At 37.5% G+C, this 18,394-nt stretch overlaps 1 protein-coding gene across 1 annotated transcript; it reads right to left on the reverse strand.

The window, feature by feature from the left end:
* Positions 1-68: 68 nt before the first annotated feature.
* On the reverse strand, positions 69-18,060 carry LOC145463262 (SEC14-like protein 2). Its single transcript, XM_081446998.1, has 16 exons — positions 17,452-18,060; positions 17,058-17,136; positions 12,449-12,518; positions 11,303-11,346; positions 10,705-10,767; positions 7,966-8,059; positions 7,636-7,730; positions 7,396-7,471; positions 6,634-6,653; positions 5,886-5,946; positions 5,336-5,419; positions 5,093-5,199; positions 2,600-2,754; positions 1,983-2,073; positions 1,294-1,366; positions 69-1,129 (listed from the first exon to the last, which is right to left on the reverse strand). Exons 2-16 carry the CDS (start codon positions 17,103-17,105, stop codon positions 1,029-1,031), a joined length of 1,182 nt encoding a protein of 393 aa, XP_081303124.1. The 5' UTR covers positions 17,106-17,136; positions 17,452-18,060; the 3' UTR covers positions 69-1,028.
* Positions 18,061-18,394: the final 334 nt, after the last annotated feature.

The following is an 18,394-nucleotide window of genomic DNA, read 5'->3' on the forward strand; positions in this document are numbered from 1 at the left end:
TTTCATTCTCCAGTTTTGAACAAACAAATAAATGTTTGAATGATGAATAAATAAAAGTACCTCCTGCATTTAATAAATTAATACAGACAACAACAACTTTATTTGACAAATTAAGATAATTGTCCTTGGTAGCACGCAATAAGCAAAGCTATTCTACATCAGCCACTTAACCTAAACTAGGAATCTATATTGTTTCACTCAAAGAAAAACAAAATAAATAATATTTACTGGGTATAAATTCCTGATTTAACACCTGTTTAAATTAAAACATAGGGCTTAGTGAGCTCTCATAGTCCATAAAAAAGGATTTTTTTCTGTTATTGTCTTTTAAAAACACATTCAGGTTAGTCAAGACACAGTATGGGATCTCACGAAAAGGTTCTGCTGTATAACAAAGCAATAAAAGATATCCCAAGGAAACAAATGCTTCTCTTTCATCACAGTCTCAACTGTTTTTCTGCCAAGAGACACCTGAGGTGTGACTCATAGCTCTACAGATCTGTACAGTGTCTGAATTGGTTTTCTCATCTACATAAGTTTGGTTTTCATGTGACATGAAAATGTCAGATGATCAGGGATTTCACTTTTCCTACGCTGTATCAAGAGGACACTACTTTGGCTGAAAAGCCCGTTCGTTCTCTCTTTACCTGATTTTACCTGATTATACCAGATGATCAGGGAAATTCTTCATGAAACAACAAAATCCCTGATCCTCCTAGATGAGCAAACCTTGTCTGTGTGGAATTTTTTTGGGCCAAGTCTGTTTGCAGACTTCTGTTTACGAAGGCTAAATAAAACAAGGAAGAAAACCCTTACTACAGAACGAAGAGCAATTGTAAAAAAATTACTATTCCATTAAAAATCTTTTGACTAACTTAAGTCACTCTCAAAATGTGGGGAAAGCAAGTGAACCTTCCCCTGCTTTCCTCTGTTTTGCGTGAGTGTTGTAATTCAAGTATTTACTGTACAATAATTATTTGACAGACTGTTACAACTTGACTCCATAGGAGACACTACTCCACATTGAGTCACCTCCCAGGAGAGTTATCTGTAGATGTAGAAATTTCCACATTGTACAAAATTTTTTTGTTTCTTGTCCAGCTGTAAGAGTTATCAAAACGAAGAATATCTGGAGAGACAAAAGGTCAACTTGGTTAGCTGATGGTTTTGTATGTGAAAACTCTAACTAAAGTAGAAAGAGGTATGAAATTCCTATGATATCTCCATCTTTAAACTTTAATCAAAGAGAAGGAAAATTGAAAATATAAAATTAAGACTTGTTACAGTACTTACAGATGCCTGGTTTCTCACAGAGAATGGATCCTTCCTCGGGAATCATGTGACAGTCCCGTCTCTCTGTTGGAATCTGAAGAACAAACATTCCAATTCTTGTTCGTCAAGTAATTATGTACAGTGCATGTACAGGTACATAGGTGACCAAGAGATAAACCAAGGTTGCAAGAGAAAAAAACCAGGAGCTGAATGTTGGGTATTGGAAATTCATCTAGATGTACACATGTTCCTTGGTAACACCCTTTACTAATAGGCATGTCAACAATTAAAATGGTGACTAAACCACTTCCTTTTGTCAATAACTCTCCATCTGCTTCATCTTTCCCTCATCTTTCACTTGACTTTCTGTCGTTTGTCCTCCTCTGTCCCATCCTCAACTGTCCCTCACCCCTCCATTGCTCCTCTCTTGCCCTTCCCGTGTCTATTCCTCACCCTTCCTCCTTCTCAGGGGGAGAAGGGAACAGTACACAAGGGAGAAGCAAATTCAAATCACCTTGTGATAAATTTGAGACAAAACTTCCACACACTTACTAGAGGTTTACAAGCTCTTGCTTTAAATTTTGTATGGCTTCAGTGTCATGCTAGAGTTATCTTTTGTTTATATTATAGTGACTGACAATGTGATTATTAGGAATTTAGTTTTGCAGCATTTACTAGAAAACTGAGATTAGGGAGATATCAATTCACACCATTTCCTCCACAGCTTTAGAGCCAGTCTTGTCCTTTTCAGTGAAGAAAACACCAAATCCAATGTCGTGGTCTAGAGATCTGTACTGCCAGCTATAAGGGGAGACAAGCATGCTCTAGTTGAGTATGTGACACACCAAAACTGATTTAAATACTCAAAAATGATTTCAATTTGGGCCACTGACTAAGCAGGTGACTACGTGAGCAATGCAATGACTGTTTTGGTTTCAACCTAAAGCATTCTTTTGAGGCAATCAACTTGCCCAAACTATTAGTCAGCTGTCTTCCCAAAGTTGTTTCTTTCAGAGACAGTGACTGTAACACAGGATACTGAGTTGTATGAACCTCCAACAATGATAGTTTGTAGGTGCCTCAAAAGCTCCAAGTAAACCAGTGCTCTTCCTGTGGGTTAGGTTGGAAGTGGACTGGAAAAGGCCCTCTTTTCCTCCCTTTCCTCTCATGCACAAGCCTGTTGAGAACATCTTTACCTGTTCATCCCAGATCATTTTCTGGAGCCATGACCTTGGGATAAAAGACGAACTTCGAAACTTGGACAAAAGGTATAATTGTTTCCAGTGTATGTTTCTCTTCATTAGAGTTAATATCATACAAGACCTACCTGAGCACACTCCCAGCTGATTCAACTTCAAAGCTGAGTTTCAGTGCAGTTCCTCGCTTGACACATCCCACTTGGTAACTTTCTTCTGTTAAACTGTCCACCTTGTAATTTTCCTTACAGTAATATGACACTGGTACATCACCACCATAACAAATCTTCAAAGAGATAAAATGGGCGTTGACCAAAAAATAAACATAGGCACGCAAGTTGTGCACGAGTTATTTTTATCTAAACTAAAAGTCTGTTTACAGTAATGATTTGTTTAATTTGACATGTGTTTTTGGTTGCGATGTAAAGCAAGAAAGAAACTGGGAATTTATAATGTACATACAATGTTACATCGGTAATGGTAAGATAACTAAATAGTACGCCATAAAATGTTTGACTGAACAAACTACAGTAATCTGACACGTCTCCAGATTAATGTAGATACCATCTTATTTTCAAAAAGGCAATTTGATTCGTTCTTTGATACAACCCACACTGTTATTGGTGTGACACGCACACATGCATAACTCCCTCACTCACCTATCACATAGCCCTTCCAACCCCCAAGAGGATTTTTTGCTCAAAAATACTCAAGTTAAGAGAACTTTTCACATTTTATACAAGTCGTAAGTTTACCTTTTTACACAACACAAAACAACAACACTACTTCACCGAAAATAGAAAGAAAGACAAAAAAAAGCTCTCTGACACGTTGAAAGGTTGATTTAATTAAATTGCATGTTAACTTGGTGCCATGCAGTCTTCAAAGAACATTTGAACAGTTTTCATACTTTTTACCTTTAAAAATATCGGACTGAAAAAAATGTCATAAAATGCCCATCAAATAAAAATATTAAACTGCTACTGCAGAGACGTAAAAACCATCCAGAAATGAAAGCTTCTTTTTTGTTTAATGTCCTGAGAACAATAGCCGATAACTTGTCAGCTCTAATTGAATTTACTCCCATATAAAAAACAAAAGTGTTAATTTACCATTTGTAACTAAAGATAGCAAACATCTCGTGGGAACAAGTGGTGACGATTCGTCAGCTCTAATTGAATTTACTCCCTTGTGAAAAACAAGAGTGTCAAATTACCCTTTGTAACAAAAAAATAAAAATATCTCGTTATATTTGCATCCAACAAGAACAAACCAATCGTTACCTGCACTTACTATGTAAACATTAGAACTGTTTCAAATCTAAATAGTCTCGTCTCCTCTAAAACATGTCCTAAAAACTAAAAAGAGTCGATTTGTGACCTCTAATTGAATTTACTCCTTGTGAAAGACAAAAGTATCAAGTTGCCTTTGTAACTAAAAATAAAAATATCTCATTCCAATTGCATACTACATGTATGTAACTGTCACACTCCGCTCCAAACTGGACTAAAAATCACAAACCGGCAACATACACGTTGGTCTTTATTTTTCAATTACCAAAGTCCTTAGGTTTAATACAATAAAACGCTCAAGACTTCATATATTCCTTTTCTTCAACTACAATTCGTGTTGGTTATTAATGTGAATAAGCGAAAACCCTGATAACATTAAAGAGAAAAGATTAAGTTTCATTAAAACGTATCTTCTCATTCCAGTAGTAAACAAGAACCATTACAATTGTAAATCGTCACAGAATAATATATTTTTGTTCTGTTGACGAAATTAATCGTAGTCTCTTCGCTTTCCACATTGAAACTTATCAATGGATGCTGAAATTAATGACACACCCGGAACACTTATTACGAACTCTGCAACAATATTTAGGTTTCAATACAACACGCAAACAATTTGAACTTGGTCACAACCCCTTCACATTCCCAGTAGTGCATTACGCCCCCCTAAAATACAATTGATCCTATCATAGAAACCACATCAACTTGTTTTTCATTCACATCTTAAACCTAGTAGTAGAGCGGCTAAGACTCAGTTCAAAAACTTATCTAATGGGAAAAGCTCACCTTTCATCGCATGCTCGTAGTTATATGCCAAACACTATGTTTCTTTGACTGATTATCCAGTTGCAAATAACTATCAAACCCGCCCAAAAAATCCTCAGCCTAACCCACAGAAAATGTCGAAGTAAGCCCGATATATGAATACTTCCTCCTCTTTTATAGAAGAATAAATACGGCCATTCTGAACTGTATTGGGATCAAATCTTCTCACATACCATTTACCTTTACAACAAGAAATTTGATTGGCTGTTTATAGTAGATCCAATCTGATCGGTGTGACATACATACATCTCTCACTCATTCACTCACTCATTCACTCACTCACTCACTCACTCACTCACTCATCCATTGACCCGTCCATAACATACCCCGACGCGCCTACTAAGAGGTATTTTTTTTTACAAAAAAATAACTAAAAAATGTGTACAAGATAATTTTTAACAATTTATATATATTTTTTAAGTATGGTACATGACTTTAAAAGTTCAAGAAAACAATAATATTTTTATTAATGTCTTTGAGAACAGAAGTAAAAATAAATATACGTACCCTTGATCTGCACAACGGGTCTCCATCAGGATCTCGACACTTGCCTCCGTAGTACTCTGGCAAATTGTCTTCATCAATATATTCCAGAATCTCTGTTTTCCAATCTCCTACCACAAATAAAATATATCAAAGGTGTGTGCATTTTTTCTGAATAAGGGCTCCATATGCCTCTTGTATCCCTTTTTACGTTTCAAACCAACAAATAGACAGACAGATAGACATACAAACAATCCAAAGTCATACCTCCCAGTATTTTCACTTTGTTTCTTGTGACTTCATTTAGAAAAGGTTTGACTAAAGCATATGCTATAGGAAATATCTTGGGAGCTGCAAAGTAACAAAGTAAGACAAACTTGATATGGTGGAACTATTACTTTAACCCTTGGGCACACAGTGCGGGTGGATGCCATCCCCCATGGTTTTGTTTGCATTATTTTGAAAAGGAGATTTGAACTTGCTACTTTCAGTAGCTGTTCTTTATCCCTGGCAGAAATTTTGTTGGGTCAACTGTTTCTTCTGTTGGGTCACCTGCCTATGTGTAGCTGTACCCATGCCCCAAGGAATAATGGGCCGGGAGGGAGGGAAAAACCATGAAAGTTATTTCTTAACATCACTGATTATAACTATTTTACTATAATTATTAGCATTACTACTACTACTACTACTTTCACTGATTAAAATTTTGCCTCCTTTCAGCCAATCAAAGAGAAAACATTTGCCCATTCCAGTAATTGATTGGAATGTGGATGAAAAATGGGAGAAAACAACACATTCAAGAAAACGAGAAACACACCTTTAATTACTAAAATATTCTTCATCACCTCAGGAAAATTATCTTCATAAAATGCAGTAATCTGTTGAATCAAAGTCATACATTTTAGAGCCCTCGTACTGCAATTCATTTCGGAATAACATCATTTCATAACAATGTTCGTTTTTTTCACCTTCTCAAGAAATACCCTAGAATTCTGAAAGTAATGGTCCCCCCTGAAAATAATGGCTTCCTGAAAGTAACGTTAACTTTTTACTTTCCTACTGAATCCTGAAAGTAACGGTCCCCCCGAAAGTAATGACCCACCCGAAAGTAGCGGCCTTGTGAAGATGACCACTCGACTGCAATAAAAACCAAATAAAAGTTGACGTCATATATTTGATATAACGTTTCAAGCAGTTTTAGTTACATTGCAATATAATGCGACCATACCTTTCTTCTGACAGAACCAATATTGGGGCCTTTATTTGTTTATACAGTCTGCTCTGTATATGTGGGTAGTTGATTAGTAATTAATATACATAATCAGGATTTTTCACTGTGTTACATTTCTGCTTTGTCTGAAACGACTGAATTACCATACAAACGTGTTTTAACCATCCAAAAGTACTGGCTGCCCGAAAGTAGTAGCCCCTTTCGCCCGCTATATCCTTTCGGAATTCTACGGCAAAAATCTTACAAAAAGTGCAATACAATATTTTAACAGACAGAGTAAATGCCCTAAGTTCAGATGTTGCACATGCTGTCCATAGGTAATGTTGTGACTTACAGTGTTAAAAAGCATCACACCTGAAATTAAAGGAAATACATTCATTATAAACAGCATGAGAAGACATAAGAATTTAGTTAGGGCACATGTCTATTTCTATCGCACGGTCAGATTTATTACCAATATTCCTTTTAGTTAATGTTATTGATTGACATCATCACAGTTTCCTCAATATTATCAGTCATTATTTGGAGTCATGCTCAAGTCCTCTATTAGTGATGAGAAGCATTTATACAGTCAAATGTTATTTCCCTGAAAAGAAAATTTCTGTAACTGATGTGTTCTTTGTTTTTCTGAATTTCCAATGGCTTCTATCCACCTTCAGCAGAGGAGCCATTATTATTGCTGGTCCAACAAACTTGTGTGTTGTTGAAAATCAATGACCCACAAGCATGAGGGAGTGGTTTTTGTTGTTAACAGTGTCCACAATGAAATGCCATGATTCCAAGAAAAGCCTTTTGCTGGAACTTGCTACCATTTGAGGATCTGAGCATCTCTTGGACTGATGTAATCAGTTGACTCAGGGAGTAGTTTGATTGCCGTTGTTGCTCATAAGGCCTGTGTCATGGCTGGTGCTGAGTTAGCTCCATCAACAGCTGGTCACTGTATTAGTCAGGTTACTTTTACTAGTCAGACAATCATTATCACAGCCTGGCAATGTGTCCCAAGAAGGTATCAACATCTCCCCATTACACCAGTTATCCAATTTAGAGAAACTCCACAGCTCAGTTAGCATATATTGGTAGCTTCTTGTATACAAACCTGGTTTCCAAAGATGCTTCAGTCCCAGACCCTCCATATCCATCACCATCACAACCTGGTCAACCCGTTTACCAAGCTGGGAAAAAGAGATTTTAATTATATTATTCGATTTTCCAGTGTCTGATAATCTTACAGATTTATTATTTAGCAGAAATTCTCGTCATAGTTAAACAGTGTCAGTATTAATATTTACTTCACTACAGCAGAATAAAATATTCTACAGATTACCAGTTATTATACCTTTGCTGACTGTTGTCTGCCTAGGGCCATTCCATATTCACCTAAGTAAGCCTTGAATCTAACAATTTCCTCTTTCTTTACAGATGACAGCAGTCCTTTCAAAAATATAAAAAAATATATTTATAAGGCAACATAAGATATCCTGGACTCCTGCCTATTAAACAAAACAACTGTAACGAAAACCTACCAATAATCCAACAACTAGAGTCATCTTATTCAGTAACAGAAATGTAGTGACCAGCATAATTTTAGAATGGATATCCTAGTTAATATTTATGCAGTGCTCTTGCACCTTTCAATATCTTCTCACTCAGAGTCTTGTCATCGTACCTCTAAAGTCGATTTGTCCGATGGGATCAATGAAGACTGGCGAGCCCTGTCTGTCAAAACCAAAGTAACTTCCAGGATAGTATTTTGATAACACCTGCAGAGATTCGAATAACAAGCAATTTTTCTAAACATTTAACTATAAAAAATTGCGATAAAATATTTCTGAGAATATTAAGAAAGTTAAAAATTTTTTGTTCAACGACGACGTTTCGACGTTGAGCTAACGTCATTATCAAGTCAAAATGATAGTTGATAAGAAGTGTATGAATAGTCAGTAAAACAATAGTTCAATGGATGTGCTAAAATGTTTAAAATTAAGCAAAGAGTTTCGCACAGATGGAGTCAGTTTGCGTGTTCAAGCTTGGATTCCGTTCCTTTATGCAAAGCATCTCATAGACAAGGCAATCAAATTTCCCTTGGCACTTTCGGAGAATTCGAAACTGGCTTTCGTTGAGGAGGCTTATGTCCCCGTGGGCTTCCAAAAAGTGTTTTCCAATCGCCAAGTTTTTATGTTCAGCAATGTGTTGGTGGAGGTGTCGTGCTGTGTAGCCGACATAATCTGCATCGCACAGATCACATGAAAATAAATAAACCACGCATTGTTGATTTACGATCGGAGGCTTGATTTCTTTGGGCTTGAGATCTTGTTCCAGTTTCTTGCTAATAAATACTGGTTGTAGGGTAGTGCCAATCTTGTGACTGAGATCGCACATTTGCCTTCTAACCGCGTTAGCTGATGTTTGGTCCTTGAAGGGGAGACTAACTCGCAAGACACGGCCGTCTTCCACTTGTCTTTCACGTACACTGGATGAAAGGTTCTGGATAAATTTGTTAATGGTAGAATTAATGGTCGTTATCGGATAATCAAGTCGAGTAAAGATAGAGCGAAGTCTAGTGCATTCTTGATTGAAAGCTTCAGTTGTAGAAGATAGGGCATATGCATGATGAATCATTGTTTTGAGCAAGCAATGTTTGTAGCGTTTATCCGTGTGGCTTTGGAAATGCAACAGCAAGCCATAAACGACAGGCTGGGGTGGAGGCCATTAAGGGTAGTCAGAAAATCAACTGCAGCATCAGTGTTAGGCATTTTGGCCAAGGTATCATCAACATATCTCTTGTATAGCGTAGGCATCAAACCATTAGGGTAAGTTTGTCTTCAAGGTGACACATGAAAACATTAGCCATTAGAGGGCCAAGGGGCGAACCCATTGCCACGCCGTCGACTTGCTCATACAGCTGGCCATTAAATTGGAAAAGCTGGTTAGTAGTGGTAATAACCACTCTCTATTAACGAGTACACCATTACCGATGCCATTCATTTCTCTGAAGAAATCTGCAACTCACCCATTGGAGATGATGACATTTTGGTTTCTTTCAATGTTGCATCCCTTTTCACAAATGTACCTTTAAATGAGACTATCAACATCTTAGTCGACAAAGCATTTGCCAGCGATTGGTTCAACCAAACCTATGACCTTAACCTACAAAAGGATCAACTTGCCAGACTCCTCGAAATCGCCACTACTAACCAGCCTAGCACTGATGCTGCAGTTGATTTTCTGACTACCCTTAATGGCCTCCACCCCAGCCTGTCGTTTACGATGGAGCTTCCGGTTGATAACAAGATTCCCTTTATTGGCATGGAAATAATCAAGAATGGAACAAAGATTGAAACACAACTGTACAGAAAACTGACTAACACTGGCTTGCTGTTGCATTTCCAAAGCGCCACATGGATAAACGCTACAAACATTGCTTGCTCAAAACAATGATTCATTGTGCATATGCCCTATCTTCTACAACTGAAGCTTTCAATCAAGAATGCACTAGACTTCGCTCCATCTTTACTCAACTTGATTATCCGATAACGACCATTAATTCCACTGTTAACAAATTTATCCAGAACCTTTCATCCGGTGTACGTGAAAGACAAGTGGAAGACGGCCGTGTCTTGCAAGTTGGTCTCCCCTTCAAGGACCAAACATCAGCTAACGCGGTTAGAAGGCAAATGCACGATCTCAGTCACAAGATTGGCACTGCGCTACAACCAGTATTTATTAGCAAGAAACTGGAACAAGATCTCAAGCCCAAAGAAATCAAGCCTCCGATCGTAAATCAACAATGTGTGGTTTATTTATTTTCATGTGATCTGTGCGACGCAGATTATGTCGGCTACACAGCCCGACACCTCCACCAACGCATTGCTGAACATAAAAACTTGGCGATTGGAAAACACTTTTTGGAAGCCCATGGGGACATAAGCCTCCTCAACGAAAGCCAGTTTCGAATTCTCCGAAAGTGCCAAGGGAAATTTGATTGCCTTGTCTATGAGATGCTTTGCATAAAGGAACGGAATCCAAGCTTGAACACGCAAACTGACTCCATCTGTGCGAAACTCTTTGTTTAATTTTAAACATTTTAGCACATCCATTGAACTATTGTTTTACTCACTATTTATACATTTCTTATCAACTATCATTTTGACTTGATAATGACGTTAGCTCAACGTCGAAACGTCGTCGTCTAACAAAAATTTTTAACTTTCTTAATATGCTTAGAAATATTTTATCGCAATTTTTTATAGTTAACCTGCAGAGATTGGCCATAGTATCAAATATTAATTATTGCTAATCAGTACCATTTTATTATTAAAATCACTAATTATTGACAGCAGTTAATTGCATGCTTTAATATTGCACACATTTTAATTAAATGATGGGCAAAGTAATATGAACTCACCTCAGGAACCTTGTATGTTTCAACCAAAGTGTCAAGTTTCAGGCGTCTACGTACGTCCATACTCTATAAATGAAAGAGGACATCAGAGAAAAGTAATTAATGGATTAACTGTATGTTTAACTTATTATTTTTTTTCTTTAAATTTATTTACTGATTAATTTGCTAAATTAAAATTTCTTTTATTATTAGCTGAGCTTTACAAATTATTCTGAGTGTATTTTAACAATCTTGACAAACTAACAGACACACTTACTGTACTGCTTGATTGATTAGTACAAATTGTGATGGAGGATTACAAGTCATAAACTTCTAGGTGGCAACTTAAAAGATGGTTTTGAAAGTAACATGGGAATCAACCTGGTTTCCATTGCAAGTTCTCAACTGTTGATTGATGAATGATTAATTGGCAACATTTTTTTTCTGAAGGTGCAGGAAAGACTCTATCATGATCCTTTGTGGGATCAACAGTCACCCACACAAGAATTTTTTTTCCTTTTTTTAAATCTAAATAACAATTATTGGTAAGTAACTTGCTATAATTATTATTCTGATCAGTAATCTGACCAACATGACAAAGGTGTTAGTCAGATATAAATACCTCTCTGAGCATGATCTCTGCTTTTTCTATGCTGAAATCTCTTGCTAAATGAAGAAAATATAAAAATAAAATAATAAAGACATTAAATTAAAATTAAATCAAAAATTTAATATGTCTAATCCACCTTTCTGTGGGTTCACAAACTATAAGTCAAACCAAGCAACCTGAAAAAAAAAATTGACCAATCCTAAATTTTTGGTCAACTTTCTTCCACATCACCTGGCTCAAGTAGTCATGCACATTATATTAGAACTAACAGATTGTTAGAGGGTTCCAAATGATTACTTCTTCCAGGATAGCTATAAAGATTAAGATCTCTGATTACAAAGATCAGTATAACTGAGTGAACTACCCAGAGATTGCCGTGGCTTTTTTAGTTGTTTTTTTCCCATCATAACATAGTAAATGATTTGAACCCAGGAGTATCAGTAGTTTGTATAGTGTGATCTAGGTGAGCGTAGTTCTAACAGACCGACTTAACTTGACAAATTTGATTGATAATAGACGGACCAAAACCTGACCAATTTGACTAACAATAGACGGATCAAAACCGACCAATGACTGATGACAAACTTTACACGAGTCTTTCAGCCAATACCATCATGGCTAAACTGACCAATCATGTTCAACGGACCAGACCTATAACATCATTGACTGACAAACACTATTCACTTGACTCTGAAGATGACTTCCGCTCAGGTAGTCGAAATGTTAGTCACCATCAACAGTTCTTTTCAGAACTACCCTCACCCGGACCATCACACTATACCAACTTTTTCCATCGTGTTTGCACTTGAAGAACAATGTTAGCACAATTATGAGACAGTGCCAACAAATGTATTCATCCCAGGAGTAATAGAATCCTGGAACTGGGATCATATGAGGGTCGAGTATGTCGAAGGCTCTCATTCTTGCTAAAGAGGTTTGTCTATGGGTCCTTGGTTTTCCTCTGCCGTAAACACCTTCACTATTAATACCAACTCAGTCTCAATTGGGATGTATAGTTGTACATGTACACAAAAGATTTAATAACGGGCTCTTGAGAGTTCCTTCATCCACCTGGCTAAATAAAATGATGTTTAGATTTTGTCATCAAGTCTGTGCTCCAATTTTTATTGGACTTCAATAATATTCTCTGTCAGTTACCTCGAAGCCATCTTAACAGGAAGTGATCATCGTGGTGTGGCTGTATAATATCACTGATGCAATCATGGAACTGAATAATTTAAAACACAACAACACTGTCATTAACTAACCAATACATAAACCCAGCAGCTCAAAAAAACAACTTAAAAAGTCTTTTTTTCTGTGCACCAGAAAAAAAGATGAGAATAATAAAAGAGAGAGGGAGTTCTGGTCAGTTTTTGCATCTGATCTTTCTATAACTAGAAGTTATAGAAAAATTAATCACCACAAAAAAAGTTCTTGATCACAAATTTCAAACACAAAAATGGCCTTCATATCTCATGCCACCTGAGTAACCCCTCCCTGATACTGCACATTGCTTTCATTATCATGTGTAGTAGAGGCATCTGCAGTCAGGTGTAGATTGATGCCCTTGAATGACCCTTGATCGACTCTCCATCAACATCTTGATTGACACTTGATCGACATTTGGATCGACATCCCGATACACAGCCCACACTAGCTTGACACTTGATTGACATCTCCATTGACATTTGATCAACATCTCCATTGACACTTGATTGATACTCAATCAATAGTTGGCAGAGTGTAGGCCGACTCATTTTTTTCAATCAACACTCCAGAGTGTGTCTGCGAAAATTAGTTGACTCTCAACGGACTGTCAACCAAGATGTTGATCAAGTGTTGACCAAGTATCATTGGAGATGTTGATCAAGTGTTGACTGAGATGTACGTGAAGTGTCAATCAAGGGTCGATTGAGTCTATTGATCAACACTCAACTGCAGATGCCTTTAGTACCCATGATCCATTTAGACTACCATAAAATCCTTTGGACTGTAACTGTCAAGATTCTTATGTTGTGTCTTAGTCAGAAACTTAACAATTACAGGGGTAGCAATGTGCGAGACGATAGACAATTCAAACTCCACTTGCAGAATGATTAAAACACATTTAATCACAGTTCAAGGTTCACGAGTTACACTAGTAGCGACAGTGATGACAGAAGGTAGATTACAGTAGCAAAACAGTTCCAAAAATAACTGATGAAAGTAGACTTGAAGGTAGCAAAGTTCGTAGCTGCGGTACAAATCAGTAGAACAAAGTAGAGTACAGTAGTATAGGTTCGAACTGAAAATGACAATTAAAATAATACAGTACAGCTAAGATAAAGCATTTAGTTACATGGGCATGTAACAGACATAATAATCGGTGCTTAATGACTAATAAGGCGGTTTCCAGAAAGACTTGATAGACATAACTAACAACTCGTAGCATAAAAAGAATGCTGAGAACATTACATCCAAAGTACTGGAATAGTAGAAAAACTGAACTGAAACTACTAGCACTGCACATATGTTGATCATGACAACAATAATTTCGTAAAGATTACACAATTGGTTTCGTAGCGTGATGACACTTTGAAAATTGAAAACTTAGTTACTTGGCAATAATAACAATGAAAGTAAAAGATAAGAAAATTACTTTGGTGACGACTCGCACAGACAATACCAGAAAGTATAGCTCAAAGGTAGTCAAATGGTAGCCTGTAACTGATTGATCCTCTGATCGTAGCAGTTGCAGGATAACTAACTATTACGGTTGTTACGAGTCCCTTTTTAAACGCACGCATACGTGATTATGCCTAGGGCATTGCTTGAAACATGTGTACTACATTTCGGAAGTGTTATTTCATTTTCTAAGCACGAATTTAGCTTTGAGCAAGCGTCAAACTGTAAATTCCTAAAAAATACATATTACATTTGAGCATGTTCTACTAAAACTAAAGCTATTGATTGTTATTAGAAAATGTCGTAAAAGCAGGGGGCATTTCAAAACTAACACGGACAAACATGAGTGTCAAACATTGGTTTGGCAAGATATGGGATAAGAGTACAACTGGAGATGGGAGGCGGGATGACAGAATTTTTTGATATCCATGTGTACCAGTAATCACAACTGTTTAAGAACTGTATTACTACAATTTGATCAAAGAAATTAACCACACAGCAGTCTTATTGGTGTCTTATTTGAAATTATTATATGGCTGTGTCTCCCAAGGACTGGGAACTACCGAATTCACGAATTTGATTGGCTGAAAACGATATTGACCGCGGTCTAGATTTCCATCTAGAACGGCATCCAGACCGGTTTCATTTTGCATTGAAAAAGTAGCAAACTAAAATACAAAAATATTCACTGTTTTCTTTTGTTTTTTTCTCAATCATTTATGGAAGTGCCAAAAAGCCTGACGACAAAAAAAAAGTAAAGAGGACGAGCAAATTTCGGCAGGTTTAAGTTAAGCCCATCTCCGTTTGCAAGCAAACCAGTTCTATTGAACAAATTAAAGTTTTCTTGATCTTTGCCATATAATAAACATCTTATTAACCGAGCTAAGTCAGTCTGTATGGGAGAATCTTGACCTCGGTTGTGTGTACAGACCTCACTGCATTCGGTCTGTACTCACCTCAGTCAAGATTCTCCTATACAGACCTCCTGCTCGGTTAACAGGAGCTAATTAACCGCGCGGCCATGGGCCGAGCGCGGTTCATGGTTTACCCGTGGTTTTTTTTTTTTCACAGTTTTGTCTGCGACCAGACCCAAGCTTCCACTCGGCCAAATTTTGAGTCACGCAACCTGTGATGTTTACTCGCCAAAAGCTGTTGAAACATTAATAAATCTCATCTCCGATACTGACTTTCGCGGGAAAAAAATTAAAAACCCAGCGTTCGTCAAAAATTATATTTTTTCAGCAGAAATTTAGCTCGGAACATATACATATTTATATTCCTTTGAATCGTCGATGAAATGACCTTTTCCGGATATTTTTTCCTTCAGGGTCAAAAAAAACCTCCGATTACAAAATCACGCCGAACCCACATGTTGCAAAAAAATCTCTTCAAAACCCTGACTTCGAAGCGATATAACACTTCAGCGTTAATAGCTACCACACATCGGCAGGCGGTAAATCTATTCGTTAACAATCCAGCCTTATCGTGTTAAAATTTCAGCGAAATCGAACAAAACCAGAATTATTTAGAATTTTTTTGTGACCTCACTCCCCAGACTTGACCTAACAAAGGAAGCAACGGTCGCCCATAGCAACCGAAAAACACCAACATAACAAAGCCAACGTTTCGGCCAAAAATCTCCAGAATTATCGCCTGAGAGCTTAAACTTGAATGGGAACATCTTTTTCGAACTTTTTTCAACTGATTTAGACGAAAGACTGGCCTCGGCGGGCTACAACAAAGACCAAGAGAAAAACAGAACAAGACAGCAGAACAAGCCGATAACATTTCATCGCACGGCTTTCGGCACGAAAACGAAAATACAGCTTACTTCTGGATAAATTCAGCCTTAGAAGCCAGCAACCGGCCCCAAATTACTTTCTGTATCCTTACAAATGTCCTGATTTCCATCTCCGAAAGATTTTGCCCCAATTTTGAGCAAATAAACATTTCGTCGACGGTGACCGCCATTACGGTGGCTTGCATACTAAATTAGCTAACTTGACAAAATTCTCCCGAGGGGGGATATGACAAATTTGGTGAGAATCAAAAGTAACGCCAGTTTTCTGTCACGTTTTCAATCTGTGGTCACTGAAGTGACCAAAATTGATACATCGGTCGGGATAGGGTTTTTTTTATATGACTTGTGTGACTACTTTGCTAGCCCTTTACTCGTGGAAAACACCAATCAAATTTAATCATGACTTTTAAGAAAGAAAGCTGTTGTTAACAGTGTTATTATTGTGTCGTTCATATCGTTAATGCCCATACATATCCCGAAGAAAGTTCTAGATTAAGACCATTACGTCATCGGAGATTTGTCAACGGCTATCACTGATGGTGCAATAATACAGTTTGTGTTGATCAAGTGATGTGATGTCTACAGTAAGAAAAGAATCATCAATGACTGCTTTGGAATGTGCACTGCGTTCCGACGGTAGTGCTAAGCGAACCGTTTCATTTTTAAAGCGCGGTTATAAGATCTAACAGATCTTCTTGTTATTATATGGCTCTGTCTCACAAGGACTGGGAACTACCAAATTAGCAAATTTGATTGGCTGAAGTTGATATTGAAAGGATCTAGATTTTCCCATCTAGACCAGCGTCTAGACTGCTAATGTTTTGCGGTGAAAAACTTGCAAACTAAAATGCAAAATCACTGAATATTTTCTTCTAAAAATATTTATTTATGGAAGGGCCAAAAAGCCTGATGAGAAAAAAAGTAAAAAGGAAGAGCAAACTTTGGCAGAATTAAATTCAGCTCATCATCGTTCGCAAGCAAAATGTCAGCTAGTACAAACCAGTTACCTTAAACGAATTAAACTGTTCTTGTTTGCCGTATAATTAACATCTTATTAACCGACCTTAGTCGGTCTGTATGGGAAAATCTTGACATCGGTCGTGTGCAAAGACCTCACTGCGTTCGGTCGGTACTCACGACCTCGGTCAAGATTCACCCATACAGACCTCCTGCTCGGTTGATGACAGCTAAATTCTACCTCTCATATCAGTCTTGCAGCTGGTCTTACTCTCAATACTTTTATACGTAGTGTGGTTAGCTGTGGTGTCAGTTGTTAATCTATACACTGTACAAACCAACCTGTGCTAATATCCGTTGCTTCTCTGGTGTGAGGTCAAGATCATCCATCTAAGAAATTGCTATCGCCTTGTTACAACAGCTTTAACGGTGAAAAATAAGTTAACAGCCAGATTTCTCAGTTTTATGAACAAGGAATCATTATCATAAAGCCATAATAATTTACCAAAACTAAACACTGTTGACTAATTTTCAACTTCCGCGCTTGCCAAACATTGAAAATGATAATCTGCACATTTCAGATACATTTTATAACGAACAAAGTGATGTACTAAATGACAAGCTAAACCGATAAGCTAAAATCTTTTGACTAACCTTCAAGACATGTTGGTTATATAAGCTTCTGTATTATGTAAGCAGGTGACTAGTAAAATCTGATTTCTCTTGTAAATCTTACCTTTTTCCGGGTAAAATTCGATCAATCTTGCAACAAGTGAGAACAACATCAGTCGAAACGATGCGGATGCAGAAATTGTTTTCTTCAGCAAGCACCCTCAGCAATCAAGCAATATGTTTATTTTGCTTCTCGATTGCAAATAATCAATATTAATAACGTTATGAATGATCTTCACCAGATGCTTCGTTACCACCTTTCGTGACTTCCGTACGGCGATCGAAATGATGACAACGAGCTATATCCTTTCCAAACGCAGCGGTTATAGACGTTCAACATGCTTTCATTACGTTCATTTGTGAAAAATATATTCCCTTGCGAACCTGTAGCAGAATAATTTGCTTTTTCGCTCACGTGGCCCGCTCATATGCAAGTTTATTGAAAAGAAGAAAAGCCGCAAAAGAGAGGTTACCTGGGTAAGAGTTCAACTCCCACAGGACGGCACAGGCACAGGACTGGTTTGAGACACCAACATGGTCGCCGTGACGTCATGTGAAAACGCTCTTGTTGCATAACAAGAGAGAGCCTGGGAACTAGAGAGAAAGTCACTTGAGAAGTCACATGTAACTTTTGGCGCGACATTTGACTGGCTTTTCCTTCAAGAATCGGTTCAAAATGGCGGCATGTACTAAAACCCGAAACAACGAAACGAAACCACCGAAACGAGTAAAATAATAAGTAAATAAATGAATAAGTTTAAAAAAACCAGCCTTGATCTCTGGCACGTTACTATGGCAGCCTGATCTCGTACCCAGATCCACATGTGTGCCATCGTTACATCTCAAACCTGAAAGATGGATGAGCGCAAGGGTGTCGACGACGACCACGAAGACATCGAGAAAAAGGTGAGTATTTTTCACATTTTGAATGGCATTCTAGCTAAAATGTAATTTCAAAGAAAGGTTTCCTGGTCGTATCGTGGACTCTTAGGCGGTGGCAAATCGAC

This window comes from Orbicella franksi, chromosome 12 (assembly GCF_964199315.1).
Source record: "Orbicella franksi chromosome 12, jaOrbFran1.1, whole genome shotgun sequence".
Classification (NCBI taxonomy): Eukaryota; Metazoa; Cnidaria; class Anthozoa; order Scleractinia; family Merulinidae; genus Orbicella; species Orbicella franksi.

Excerpts from the sequence above, each read along its gene's own strand:
- LOC145463262 (XM_081446998.1), bottom strand. The coding sequence starts at position 17,105 with ATGGATGATCTTGACCTCACACCAGAGAAGCAACGGATATTAGCACAG. Across the intron at positions 5,947-6,633 it reads GTGTGATGCTTTTTAACACT|ATTACTGCATTTTATGAAGA; the intron begins GTAAGTCACAAC and ends TTGATTCAACAG. Across the intron at positions 1,130-1,293 it reads CTGTGAGAAACCAGGCATCT|ATATTCTTCGTTTTGATAAC; the intron begins GTAAGTACTGTA and ends TTGTCTCTCCAG.